The 14,608-nt window shown below is 39.9% G+C and overlaps 1 protein-coding gene and 1 long non-coding RNA gene across 2 annotated transcripts; one reads left to right on the forward strand and one right to left on the reverse strand.

Moving 5' to 3' along the window:
- Nucleotides 1-1,193: 1,193 nt before the first annotated feature.
- Nucleotides 1,194-14,220, reverse strand: LOC132036444 (uncharacterized). Its single transcript, XM_059426787.1, has 6 exons — nucleotides 13,809-14,220; nucleotides 6,742-7,044; nucleotides 6,621-6,663; nucleotides 6,257-6,545; nucleotides 4,126-4,198; nucleotides 1,194-1,729 (listed from the first exon to the last, which is right to left on the reverse strand). Exons 1-6 carry the CDS (start codon nucleotides 14,133-14,135, stop codon nucleotides 1,541-1,543), a joined length of 1,224 nt encoding a protein of 407 aa, XP_059282770.1. The 5' UTR covers nucleotides 14,136-14,220; the 3' UTR covers nucleotides 1,194-1,540.
- Nucleotides 8,730-10,077, forward strand: LOC132036774 (uncharacterized). Its single transcript, XR_009409666.1, has 3 exons — nucleotides 8,730-8,813; nucleotides 9,037-9,267; nucleotides 9,866-10,077. It is a non-coding gene; the product is annotated as an uncharacterized LOC132036774 (long non-coding RNA).
- Nucleotides 14,221-14,608: the final 388 nt, after the last annotated feature.

Consider the following 14,608-nt stretch of genomic DNA (forward strand, 5'->3'; position numbering starts at 1 on the left):
GGGGGTATTTTTTTTAATTTTTTTTTTTAACATTTGTGACAGTTTTAACAAAACCTCCATTTGGGTTGTACAGTATCTTATTTTTCCAAAGAAACTTTAGTTCGAAAATCCACAACACAGGCTCAAATTTTTTAATCCACATAATATAGATTTTGGTTTTTTTCTTATTTTTCCCACTCAAAATCATTCAGTTAAAACATAAATTTGTTTTTGGAATAAAACCAAAATGTTTCATAAAACTAATCTAATATAAATGTTTATAGAGAACTTCTTTTTGAAATGCTAATATACCATTTCCAAAAATTAGCTTCCCAAAATTACACTGGAGCCAAATCCAAGTGGCACATAAGTATAATTGAGATGAATGACATTTTAATTTTTTATATCCTTAAAAAATACTATATGAGTAAATTAATATCTCAACTCCATGTTTCGTTAATGATGTCATGTAAATTGAACGCAAAGGTATAAAGAATCACAGACTAAGTCATTTTCCCTTTATAAAAAATATATACATCTTTCTTCAATTGACAAATATAAATGGTATCATAGTATAATTTCTTTTGTTCTATGATGTCGTTGACTACATTTACCATCGTCAGTGTAGTCCAAATTACAAGAACTATTCCAGTTCCAAAGATTGCAAATTAGATGAAATTGAAGCAGGATGTTTGCTTTTAATGTGAACATAGTTGAGTAAAACTCTTTGTCTATGTAGACATTAGATAAATATGAAATTCAAGAAGAAAAGTTTGGTAAGCCCTCCACCAAAGTCCATTTTTGCAATAATAACATCTAAATCAGACACCCAAAGAAAACTTTGTTCACAAGTTTTATCGGTAGTATAACATAGCCTGATTACTATATCTTGAAGAAAGTACTAGGATAATAATGTTAGAAGAATTAAGGAGCACTGGACAGGTTTGCGGTTAGTTTAGTTAAACAAATATTAGCCCTTAGATCTAAAAGTGGACAGGTGTAATTAAAATAAGGGGGCATTGGACAAACAGGGGGGAGGGCAGTTAAATCCTCAGTTCAACAGCCACCCATAATATTTACCAACAGCACAAGAATGCAATATGCAAATATACTATAAAAATTTAACTCCCAACATCACAACGAGCTGGACGGAGCTAGCTAGATATAATGAAGGGCATTCAATTGAATCTCCTGAAAATTTACATATAGCAAATATGATAAAAACAATATATATATTGCTAAATTCCAAAACATAAAGAAAAGGTCACTTCTAGTGTAGTGACAAAGATGGTTCAAAAATTGCTTTAGGTCATAAGTTTGTATCTCATGTGCAGCATTACTACTTTGTTTATATATAACAACCTTGCTAAAAGGCATTTTCTTAGAAGCTCGGTGAGCATGACTTTAATAGATCACCTTTTAAGGAGATGTAAAATATAAAAAGCTAGCCTAAATCTTCTAATGTTATAGGAGAAACGACAGCTTCTCTTTCAAGAATTTACGTGTTGCAATGGCCAAAATATACACGAGTATCTACCAGCGCATACTAGTTTTTACACCTTTATGAATAGATCATCTGGTTGAACTGCAAAATCATCATCTCTTCCCCAGAGAACTTCTTATAGAGCTGCTGTAGATGACTCGTGAACTCTAGAAATAAATTTTTTAACTGCATTGCTCTTTCGTATGTCTCTGTTCCTGAACGGACCACCATCAGATCTTTGTCCAAACTTGTTCCTAGACACATATCCTACATAAAGACATGAACGTGGGGTTAGGGAGATCAATGCTGATAACTGCAATAGAGCAATTATAATTGGAGACACCACCAGAATTCAAATGCATATGACTTGAGCAAGCTCAATATTCAACAAATGATATTGCATATAAATAAACCAGGGAGATACGGCAACTATGGATGGAAACTGACAAACAAATTAAGCTTGTTCATGCATGAATTTGATTCAGGAGTTGGCAATTTATTCAACAGGTGCCAGCGTGACGTTTAGCTTGTGTCCAGGAAGTTAAATGGGTAGGAACCAAAGTACAGAATGTAGACGGGGTTAAATTTTGGTACTCAGGAGGCTCGAGGAATAGGAACCGGGTAGGCATTTTAGTAGATATGGAGCTTAGGGAGCATGTGGTAGAGGTTAGGCGGGTCAATAACAGGATGATGACGATTAAGCTATTTGTTGGACGGGTTACTTTGAACATTATTAGTGCTTACGCTCCGCAAGCGGGCTTGGCCGCTTGGGCGAGGAGGACAAGAAGTGTTTTTGGAAGGATTTGGACAAGGCTGTGCGAGGTATCCCGCCAACCGAGAAGTTATTTGTAGGAGGAGATTTCAATGGTTACATCAGGACAACTTCAAGTGATTATGACAACGTGCATGGAGGTCATGGATTTGGAGATATAAATGAAGGAGGAGCCTCACTTTTGGATTTTGCAAGAGCTTTTGAGTTGGTAATAGTTAATTAGAGTTTCCTGAGGGAGGATCACTTGGTTATCTTCCATAGTGCGATGGCTAAGACCCAGATAGATTACTTATTCATTAGAAAGGGTGATAGAGGTCTTTGTAAGGATGGCAAGGTTTTCTCGAGCAAGAATCTCACAACCCATCATTTGAAGATTAAAAGGAAGAGGAAGAAAAGGAGTTTGTATCACAGGCCAAGGATCAAATGGGGTGGCTTGACTCCTGCCAGAGCTCAGGAGATGGGCGAGAAGTTGATGACTATGGGGGCTTGGGGGAGTAGTGGGGATGCCGACGGTATTTGAGATAAGATAACTAGTTGCATTAGAGAAGTAGCGAGATAGGTGCCGGAGGTCTCGAGGGGTAACTTTAGTGGACATTGAGGGGATTGGTGGTGGAATGGAGAAGTTCAAGGGAAAGTGGAGGCAATGTGAGTTGGTTGAGAGCAAGGACGAGGAGGAAATCGGACGAGGAAGGGAAGGTATAAGGTGGCGAAGGAGGTAAAGTTAGCGGTTATGTCAGCAAAAATGGCAGCTTTCGAACCCTTATATGTAGAACTAGAGGACGGGCATAAAAAGCACAAGCTAGCCAAGGCAAAAAAGAGGAATGCCTAAGGCCTGGACCAAGTGAAGTGCATCAAAGACGACGAAGGTAAAGTATTGGTGGAAGAGGCACTTGTTCGATGGAGATGCCATGCATACTTCCATAAACTCTTGAGTGAAGAGAGGGACAGGAACATTGTGCTGGGTGATTTGGAGCACTCTGAGAGACAGCGTGATTCAGGTATTGTAGTTGTATAAAGGTTGAGGAGGTTAAGGAAGCTACGCATAGGATTAGTAGGGGAAGAGCGACCGGGCCAGATGAGATTTCGGTGGAGTTCTGGAAGAGCGCAGGCAGGGCAGGTTTGGCGTGGCTAACTGGGTCATTTAATGTCATTTTTAAGACGGGAAAGTTTCAGAAGAATGGAGGTGGAGTACAATGATTGCGTTGTACAAGAACAAAGTGATATTCAAAACTGCAACAACTATAGAGGTATCAAGCTGTTAAACCACACCATGAAAGTTTCGGCGAGGGTGGTAGAGATGAGAATGAGAAGGGTATGTCTATTTTCGAGAACCGGTTCGGATTCATGCCGGGGTAATCAACTACAAAAGTCATTCATCTTGTGAGGAGGCTGGTGGAGTAGTATAGGGAGAGGACAAAGGACTTACATATGGTATTAGTTGACCTCCAAAAAGGCTTATGACAAAGTGTCGAGTGAGGTTCTATGGCGATGCTTGAAGGCTAGAGGTGTGTCTGTGGCATACACTAGGACTATTAAGGACATGTACGAGGGAGCCAAGAGTCTGGTAAGGACAGTGGGAGGAAACTTAGAGTACTTTCCAGTTATGATGGGGTGCACCAAGGATCAGCCCTTAGCCCGTTTCTTTTTGCTTTGGTAATGGACGAATTGACGCGGCATATCCAAGGTGAGGTCTTGTGTGATAAGAAAGTACCACCAAAACTTAAAGCTAAATTTTATAGAGTGGTGGTTAGACCGACTATGTTGTATGGGATGGAGTGTTGTCAGGTAAGAACTCTCATGATGAGAAGATGAAATTTACATAAATGAGGATGCTGAGATGGATGTGTGGGCATAATAGGAGAGATAAAATTAGAAAGTTGTAAAGTCTTACCTGAGGTTTGTAGCTTCCTGGACACATCTTAATCATGCCAAGCCTTACATCTCTTTCAGTTATAACCAATGGCCTGCGAAAGACAAACAAAAAACACATGACTCCATAGCTAATTTTACAATCTAGATAATGGATGGCCTAGGGGTGTTCATGGTTTGGTTAAAAATCGAACTAAACCGATTAAATAAACCGGCACTTTTTTGGATTTGGTTTGGTTTTAAATTTTGAAAAATTGATAATATTGGGTTTAGTTCTATTAAAATAAAACCGAAGAAAAAACCAAACCGACAATACATGATATATTAAATTAGATTGAAATTACCATGAAATTCACAAAATTTAATCACATTTTTTTCCTCCATAAGGATTATCCAATCTTTCTTGTGCCATAGGAAGATAAAGTTTCAAGAATCTTTAGCTTTTGAGTATTCTAGCTTACATAGAATATATCATAAGACACTATATAGCTAAATATATTTAACTTGTTCTGAGTATATTTTAACGAAATGATGTTACATTTCCCAAATAAAGCTGTCACTTTATTTGTTTGTTAACGTGAAGAAATAATAGTAAAAAAGAAAAGAAGGGAAGAGTATATATTTAGGTCTGGTTAAAAACCGAATAACCGAACCAAAACTGATAATAACTAAACCGATAAATATATATTATATTTGGTTTGGTTTTAAGATTTAAAAAACCGACTAAATTGGTTTGGGTTTGGTTTTAACCAAAAACCAATCCAAACCGAACCGTGAACAGCCCCAATGGATGCACAAGAATGAAAATCTTGATTGTTTGCATTAATGGCAGCAGGGTCTAGTTCTTGCACAAATTTGGAGAGGACTACATGAGGATCTTGAATACCTAAATCACTTGTAACTTAAAACAGCATTAGAGGCCAAAGTGGCACCCAAACACGGTGTTAATGCTTCATTACCAAGTAGATATTAGGGGATTGAGTAACCCAATTTTAGAGATTGAGATATAGAGAAAAGCAAAGAGTGCCACAAGTTGCTAACTAATTCATGGAATTACTACTGTGAAAGGGGAAAATATTACCTGCACCTATAGCTCATCTATTTGGAGACACGTTACCATTGATTATAGTCAGGTGACCTATTGTGCATATTAGAATTCCTGTCTGTTGGTGGCAGATTGAGTCTATTACTTTCTTGAACAAGTTGGGAAAGGTTTGAGGATCTTGAAATACATAAATTACTAGGAATTCCATGCCCAAGGCAAAAAGAAGCAGCATCAAACAGGATTTGAGGCAAAAGGGAGTTGCATTCATACCTATGTACTCTGCTTCTACACTATCTTTTATCTCAGAAATTGATATTGCAGTATCTAAAAAGATCACTTAATTTCAATCTTAGATACTGAGAAATAAGGAAATGGTAGTCTTTTCTTTTAGGTATTGGGTGACTGGCTCCCCCCCCCCCCCTCTCTTCCCCCAGGGACAAAGCAGAGGTATGTCTAAAATATCAGCTAGATTAAGGTGACTCTATTTCAGAACACCTGATATAAGTATGCTTGGCTTACGTTCTACATAAAAGTACACAGATGGCCTCTGGGGTCTAACAAGGTGTGAAGATAATTGAAATAACAAAGGTGTGAAGTTCAAATCACAAGGCAGCAGAAGATAATATGCCATAATACATGTGTGTTTGCCAAAGAAAAAGAAATGAAAAAAGAAGTCAGAAGATAGCACAGTTGACAGCTTGAGAAACTCTACATCGTTGCCTGCTTATAGAAGGTATCACACCCAGAATATCTAGATGGTAAGATCATTTTATCAAGGAAGCTCTCTCCTGAGCAGAAGAGACAAAAAAAATTCTTTATGTCCTTGTCAAGTTTGATCTATGCTCAAGAAATGAAATTAATTAACAGCCTCTAAGCCCACAAATGCATAGTGTAGCTAGAGAAAGATTTTAATCTATCACAATTCACAAGCCTTGTTCATATAGAAATAGTATAGAACAAAGGTATAGCGAAGACTTTATAGTTTCAGTATCAGATGACAAACTATACATGCCAATGCAGACAATACAATGAGAAAAGAGATAACAAAAGTTAAGCACTATATTAAGAAAAACATTCTTAGTGAAGAGATTGAATGCATGAGACATACCTTCCAGTTGAGGACACAATAAGTTGGGCTGGATTATCCAAAAACTCGTGTATCTTCTGAAGCTTCTCTTCACAATCTACCACAATAAAACCTCTTGCATATGGCATAGACAGACTTGGTAAAATGTATACTTGTGATGAAACAGAAGTGTGATCATGTATAAAATCCCTGAATGATGATGGTAATAAGTTTCTCTCCAAGTTTTCAATAAGCATAAGATGGGAACTTGGACATTGCCCTCCAAGATCTTCGTCATGTTCCTGATCCCTACTATATTTACTCTCTGTTGCTGCAACTCACAAGAAAGAAGTTAAAAAAGGTGAAAGTGTTGCATCATAACAGGTGATGGAGTTTCTGAGCAAACCTCCTGTTGTGACATCAACAGTACTCTTGGCACTATTAATTCCCTATGGAACAAGGAAGGAGACAATGTTAGGTGCATGCATCTTAACCCCAATTTATAGCATTAAACATTGTAAACTTGCCTTAAAGGATGAATTAAAAGTCAAATTACTGCCTCCAATTTCACAAGATGATGCTTTAGATGCAGAACTCTCATGCTTCGAAGCAGAAGTCAACATGCAAGAGGATTTCTCGAGATTCCGGTTCACCAATTCCAAGAAGGAAGCTATTTTAGGATCAACTTGAGGAACATCTTTTATGGTACACATGCCTTCAATTCTGGTAGAGGTTAAGAATCCTTTCTTTGGACCATGAAGCCAAGTTACCACAAAGGTGCATAAACACTCCTCCTCTCCATTTCCAAATGAATGGTCCACATTGTGTACCTATCAAAGGGAGGAAGGGTCAAATTTGAAGTGATTCAGTAGTTTCTGCTGTCACTTGTCAAATAACATATATTTTGATTTTCTGCTTCCTTAAATATTTTCAAAGACAAGTAAGCAAAGAAAATTTAAGCTATCATTTATTGATAGAAAGGAAATGATCACACCGTTGAACCAACAGAAAAATGAAAAGTTAAGCTCTTGAATGAAGAAGGGGACAAGGATATCGTGCTGGAGAGTTAGAGCATTCCGAGAGTCGTAGAGATTTTGGGTAGGTTTTGGGTACTGTAGGTGCATTAAGGTTGCAGAGGTTAAAGAGGCTATCCGTAAGATGAGGAGGGGAAGAGCACCGGGCCAGATGAGATCCCGATAGACTTTTGGAAGAGCACAGGGGAGGCAGCTATGGAGTGGCTGACTAGGTTGTTTAATTTCATCTTTAGGACAGCTAAGATGCTAGAGGATTAGAGGTGGAGTACAATGGTCCCATATTACAAGAACAAGGGTGATATTCAGAGTTACAATAACTATAGGGGTATCAAGTTGCTAAGACACACTATGAAAGTCTGGGAGAGGGTGGTTGAGATGAGGATGAGGAGGGATGTTTCGATATCCGAGAACCAGTTTGAATTCATGCGGGGCAATCCACTATAGATGCTATTCATCTTGTCAGGAGATTGGTTGAGCAGTATAGGGATAAAAAGAGAGACTTACACATGGTGTTCATTGACCTGGAGAAGGCATATGATAAAGTCCCTCGGGAGGTCCTTTGGAGATGCTTGGAGTCTAGAGATATGCATTTGGCCTACATCAGGGCCATTAAGAACATGTATGAGGGTGCCAAGACTCGGGTTAGGACAGTGGGAGGTGATTTAGAACACTTTCCGGTTGTGATGGGGTTACACCAAGGATCAACCCTTAGCCCATTTTTATTTGCCTTAGTGATGGACGAATTGACGCGACATATTCAGGAGGAGGTGCCATAGTGTATGCTATTTGCAGATGAAATAATTCTGATTGACGAGACACGTAGTGGAGTTAACGATAGGCTGGAGGTTTGGAGAACGACTCTAGAATCTAAAGGTTTCAGGTTAAGCAGGACTAAAACGGAGTACATGGAGTGCAAGTTCAGTGATATGACGCAAGAGACAGATGTGAAAGTGAAGATCGAATCACAAGCTATACCCAAAAGAGGAAGTTTCAAGTATCTTGGGTCTATAATACAAGGAGACAGGGAGATTGACGATGATGTCGCGCACCGTATTGGAGCAGGGTGGATGAAATGGAGGCTCGCCTCCGAGGTGTTTTGCCATAAGGTGTCTCCTAGGCTGAAAGGTAAGTTTTACATAGTGGGTTGTTAGACCAGCATTGTTGTATGGGGCAGAGTCTTTGGCCAGTCAAGAACGTTCACGTTCAGAAGATAAAGGTAGCGGAAATGCGGATGCTCAGATGGATGTGTGGTCATACTAGGAGAGATATGATCAGGAATGAAGATATACGGGACATGGTCGGAGTGGCCTCCAGGGCGGACAAGATGAAGGAAGCGAGACTAAGATGGTTCGGGAATGTAAGGAGGAAGTGTGAGGATGCACCAGTTAAGAGGTGTGAGAGATTGGCAGTCGTAGGTGTTGGGTATGCAAACAAAGTACCGCATTGATAGCTGGAAAGAAAAAGGAGCTACTTTTAAGAAGTTGGATACTCTTAATGATGTGAGGCCTTTTGGAGAAAACCGTGCGAGCTTGGCCCAAAGCGGACAATATCACATCATGTTAAGAGTGTCTTTGGACCGATTTAGCCCAACAACTGGTATCAGAGCCAATGGTTTGGCGGGACGAGCATCAAGATGGCAGAGTGTGGCGTGAGGCCGCTTGTGTCTCTCTCTCTCTCTCTCTCTCTCTCTCTCTCAACTCTCTCTCTCTCTGGTTTACAACCTTTACCCGTAGCTTTGAAGACGCATACACAGCCTTTGGGCTTCGGTGACCGTAAATACTCTGACAGTGTGGGTGGCACACAGACATGTTGAATCTCTGATCCGTGGTATGATAATGAGCCACGTGGAACTTAGTTCGAGGGGGAGATTGTTGGGTGTGCGAACAAAGTACCACATTGGTAGCTGGAAAGAAAAAAAAAGCTACTTATAAGGAGTTGGATACTCTTAATGATGTGAGGCCTTTTGGAGAAAACCGTGCGGGCTTGGCCCAAAGCGGACAATATCACATCATGTTAAGAGTATCTTTGGGCCGTTTTATCCCAACAACTGGTATCAGAGCCAATGGTTTGGCGGGACGAGCATGAAAATGGCGGAGTGTGGCGTGGGGCCCGGCTTTTGCCTGTCTATGGGCCGATTTATAACCTTTCCGTAGCTTTGAAGACGCGCTACGCTGCACTTTGGGTGGACCCGCGCGACTGCCCCGTGGGTGGCACACAGACATGTTGAATCTCTGATCCGTGGTATGATAATGAGTCACGTGGAATTTAGTTCGAGCGGGAGATTGTTGGGTATGCGAACAAAGTACCACATTGATAGCTGGAAAGAAAAAGGAGCTACTTATAAGGAGTTGGATACTCTTAATGATGTGAGGCCTTTTGGAGAAAAAGCCCCAGCGGACAATATCACATCATGTTAAGAGTATCTTTAGACCGATTTAGCCCAACAACTGGTATCAGAGCCAATGGTTTGGCGAGACGAGCATCAAGATGGCGGAGTGTGGCGTGGGGCCCGGCTTATTGTCTTTGCCTGTCTATGGGCCGATTTACAACCTTTACCTGTAGCTTTGAAGACGCATACACAGCCTTTGGGCTTCGATAACCGTAAATACTCTGATAGTGTGGGTGACACACAGACATGTTGAATCTCTGATCCGTGGTATGATAATAAGCCACGTGGAACTTAGTTCGAGGGGGAGATTGTTGGGTGTGCGAACAAAGTACCACATTGGTAGCTGGAAAGAAAAAGAAGCTACTTATAAGGAGTTGGATACTCTTAATGATGTGAGGCCTTTTGGGGAAAACCGTGCGGGCTTGGCCCAAAGCGGACAATATCACATCGTGTTAAAAGTATCTTTGGACCGTTTAGCCCAACAAAGCGGGGAGTTAGGAGAGGTAGGCGGGTGAGGTGGACGGGATATGACCGATTTCCCCGAGGACCGGGGCGGATCTACTTGGAGGCCGGGTGTTTTAACCCTCGGCAAAAAAATACGTTGTATATATAGGGTAAATTTTTTTGTGTTTATGTGCATATATTAACTTTTGAACACCCTCGGCAAAAAATTACAGTGTATATTGTTACATCCGGCATTTTTGCGTATTGAAAATTTGGAAATAACCTTGACTTATAAGGAATAAGGTCATGTTTGGATTTCTTTCTAATATGTGAATATTGCTTATGGAAGTATGGGTGGGGATATCGAGCAAGGTTAAGGGCAACAATTGGGATTTTGGAAATTCGTTTTATGAATTACTGCATAGAAGCCAAATTGTTGGGCCAAAAAAAAAAATAAGAAAACTTGGCCCATGAAGGAGGGGGTGGCCGGCCAAGGTTGGCCCAAGCCCATGCATGTGGTGGTCACATGACCACTTAATGATAATATAAGAGATAATCATGCATGAAATCACCATAGAAACTTCAAGAAAAATTGAGAAAAAAAAAAAGGAAGAGCAATCGGCTAAGAGGAGAAAGAAAGAAAAAAAAAAAAAAATTCTTGGAGCCTTGTCCTTGGTCCAAAAAATCTTGTTCTTCGCGAATTCTTAACAAGCTTGAGGTGCTCTACGACGTAGTATAATTGGTTTGGAGAAAGAACTCCGTTGGCGGAAAGTTGAAAATTCAAGAAAAAGGTAAGATTCTTATGTTTCTAGTTATGGAATAAATTTATATGTTATGATGATTAGAAGTAGATGAGAATTAAGGAAGTATGGTGTGTGTGCATGGCGTGTGTGTGTGTGAAAAAGGCATGTGGCCGTGAGCCCTATGGGTATGAAAGAGAGATGAATTCAAGTTTAATTAGTTTGTTAGTTGTGTTGTTGTGATCTTAGTAATGCAAACAAAGGTTTAATGACTTGAAATGGCATTGAAGTTGCTTGTATGTGATTATGGGAATTTATGTGAATTTTATATGATTTTTATATAATGATGAAGTAAGGTTCTAAATGCGGATTATGATGTTGCTAATAAACTTGTAGGATAGGCAATGTGATTTGGAAGTTTTGTTGTGTTTGTGGAAGAGTTGGATGGAATATGGAATTGGTGGAATTCATGAATGATGTATGGAATGTTATTGGTATATGTTTGAATAATATTGAAGTAGTTGATGACTATGGAAAATGTTGATATTAATTTGATTATGTGAAGTTTGGAGGAAAATTATTGAACTATGTAGTAAGGGGACTTTTTGTGCCATAATATAGTTATGATGGTTGTTGATGATTGTTGGGTTGTTGTTGTTGATATTTTGAGCCGAGATGATCCTCGGGGATGTTAGATTTATAGGGGAGATGCTGCCGAAATTTCGGTAGTCAAGTATGAACTCATTATTGAAATGCTAACTCTCATGAATAGTAACTGGTAAAGGTGACCATTTGCAGATTCTGGACGAAACGGGAATTGAGCTCAAGCGAGCATAAGGCACCCGTGAGGTATGTAAAGCTATTCCTTCCTTCTTTTGGCATGTCCTAGGTATACTAGGCTTGAATTTGAGCCTCGGGGGTTATTCATTCATCGAAACTCGATTCTCGAAATTGAGCACTATTCATTCGGTGCGATTGAACTAGAATGCTTATATCTTGTTGGAAAAATGCTCAAACGCCCGTAACTTGCGGTGAATGTAATCGAATTGCCTTGAAACTTTCCAAAACCACTCCGAAGGGGGTGTGGTATATTATTTTCTAAAGCTTTCTAAAACCACTCCGGCGGGGGTGTGATATATTATTTTCTAAGGCTTTTCTAAAACCACTCCGAAGGGGGTGCGTACAAAACCACTGCGAAGGGAGTGTGATATTTTATAAAACTTTTAGAAACCACTCCGGCGGGGGTGCGTTATATTTTACTATTATTATTACTATTATTAATATGCCCGCGGGGCTAGGATTAGTATTATGTCGCGAGTGGCATGCCCGATGGGGCCGGGGTAGCCGTATGCCGCGAGTGACATGCCCGCGGGGCTAGGATGCCGGGGCCGCATGTCCGATGGGGCCGGGGATAGACGTATGTCGGACCGGCATGCCCGAAGGGGTTATTATTTTACGTCGGGGCCGCATGTCCGATGGGGACAGGATAGACGTATGTTGACCGCGCGCGCCGGGGATTAATATTGTTATTATTATTATTGTATTATTATTATTGTGTATTGTGTATTATTATTATTATTATTATTATCATCATCATTATCATTATGCGGAAGCGGCATGCCGGCGGGGCCACCATTATTATTGTTAGGCGGAGCGGCCGTCCCCGAAGGGACTATTTTACTTAAACATTTAGTTCATGTCGTGTAACCTAAACTTGCTTTCGTTGTACTTTTTCCTTGGTGTAATCTAAACTTGTTTCTCGTTGAACTCTCCTATTTCTTGCTTCGTGATGCTTTACATATTCGGTACATATTCGTACATCGACCCCCTTTCTTCGGGTCGCGTTTCATGCCCGGGCAGTTCGACGCGACCCGGGTGACTCTTTGCTAGGGAAGGCCGTATCGAGAGTCGACAGCCTTCTTCGCTCCGGAGGTCATTTTCGTTTTGGTATAATGTTGTGTATATATTCGTTAGTCATACTCTTTGAAGTCCGCGAACGCATGGGAGTCATAGTTCTTTTGGCCATGTCGGCCATTATTTTGTTGTAAATTAATGGTGAGGCCCTTTTGGCTCGCCTTGTTTTATGTCGTATGTATATATATCATGTTTTGAGATGCCTCGAGCTACGTGTCGATTTTGGTATTTCATTTACAACTTTCCATTCTTGTTTTAAAAAAAAAAATTTGAGTCGACGTTTAAGGGTTCGAATGCCCGTCACGCCCTGATGAAGATTGGGGCGTGACATATATTTAGCTTTCTTTTTTTCCCGAACACTTTGAATGAAAATCCTAGATCCGCCACTGCTGAGGACATAACCTTAGATAGGAAGCTTTTGAGGTCGAGGATTAGAATAAAAAGATTAGTAGGTAGTTGTGTTTTGTCGCGCCGTGTGAGGGGGGGGGTGTAGCTTTTCCATCTCCTCTTCTCTTAGTAGTTTTATTTTGGTATCGCGTAGAATCATTATCTTTATGTGTGTATTACACTATTACTATGTGTTGCTCTATTTGTTCTGTATCTTGATATTTTGCCGTCTTATTTTTCTTATCTTATCTAAAAAAAAAATAGTAAAGTAATACTCCCTTTGTCTGAATTTATGTGATACACTTTTCTTTTTAGTCTGATCCAAAAAGAAAAAGAATAATACATTTCTATATTTAGAAATAATTCAACTTAAAACTTTTCCTTTTAGCCTTAATGAAATGATTTACAGCTACATAAATACTATGACTTATTTTAGACCATAAGTTTCAATAATCTTCTTTTATTTCTTAAACTTCATGCCTAGTCAAACTATATCACATAAATTGGGACGGAGGGAGTACATATCTGATCTTCACATGCAAAGAGATACTACTCATTTTGACAAAAAAAATAAGCAAAATTTTCACGGCAAAATGCTAAACTCGAGCACAGGAATAATAAAGGCTAGTACTTTAAAACAGAGGAAATACGGACGGAAAAAGCAATTCCGGCAATAGACGACTCACCGCTTCAATAACGGCGTCGTAGTACAACATATCATCACCGCCAAAAGCATTACATGCAACACAGACAATCATTCCTTCCTTGAGACTACCGCATTCGCTATCCTGCACCTGCGGCGACACGCGCCTGAACCTCCTTACCAGTTCATTCACTTCCTCCTTCGTTTTGAAGTCTCTGGCGTTGAAAATGATGTCGAAGTCCTTGGGATAACCTTCGAACTTCAGAGTCATGGTTTGGTTTCTTAACATGAGTCGTACGCTGTACCATGAGTCGTCATCGTTTGCTCTGTACTCTAGGTTGTAACCTTTACGGTGGCCGGGATTCGCCATTCCAGGCAACAGAAGTAAGTATTTGTGTATTTGTTTAAGAGTGGAAATGGAGAAGTGAGAAGTAATGGTTCTGCGTTTTTGCTTTTTGCAGGTGCATGCAGGTGCCAAGTGGCGTTTCTCCCTTTTTTTTTTTTTTTTGGTACATTTAGAGCATTTAAATTTTTTGGAGCTATATGTCACGTCCTTAGTCTTCAACTAAGCGCACGTGCGGCACTTGACAACTCGCTCACGTTCTTGCACAACTTGCTCACGATCTTGCTATGCCAAGTGAGCCTAGCTTACTACACTCAAAATCGCTAAGGGAATAGTAATTGAGAAAGACGAGAGAAATTTACTAGAAGGAAGCTTTTTATTATAGAAGACTTGATTGATTTTGCTTGATGGTTTACAAATGAATGACCCTCCTATTTATACTACTCACCTAGGGACTAATATATAAATAATAATTATTATACAAATCCCTACATATTTAC

This window comes from Lycium ferocissimum, chromosome 11, assembly GCF_029784015.1.
Source record: "Lycium ferocissimum isolate CSIRO_LF1 chromosome 11, AGI_CSIRO_Lferr_CH_V1, whole genome shotgun sequence".
NCBI lineage: Eukaryota > Viridiplantae > Streptophyta > Magnoliopsida > Solanales > Solanaceae > Lycium > Lycium ferocissimum.

Bases quoted from the DNA above. Each gene is read 5' to 3' on its own strand.
- LOC132036444 (XM_059426787.1), bottom strand. From the start codon at position 14,135: ATGGCGAATCCCGGCCACCGTAAAGGTTACAACCTAGAGTACAGAGCA. The intron at 6,546-6,620 runs GTTTGCTCAGAA...TGTGAGTTGCAG, and splicing joins TGTTGATGTCACAACAGGAG to CAACAGAGAGTAAATATAGT. The intron at 1,730-4,125 runs GTAAGACTTTAC...GTCTTTATGTAG, and splicing joins CAGGAAGCTACAAACCTCAG to GATATGTGTCTAGGAACAAG.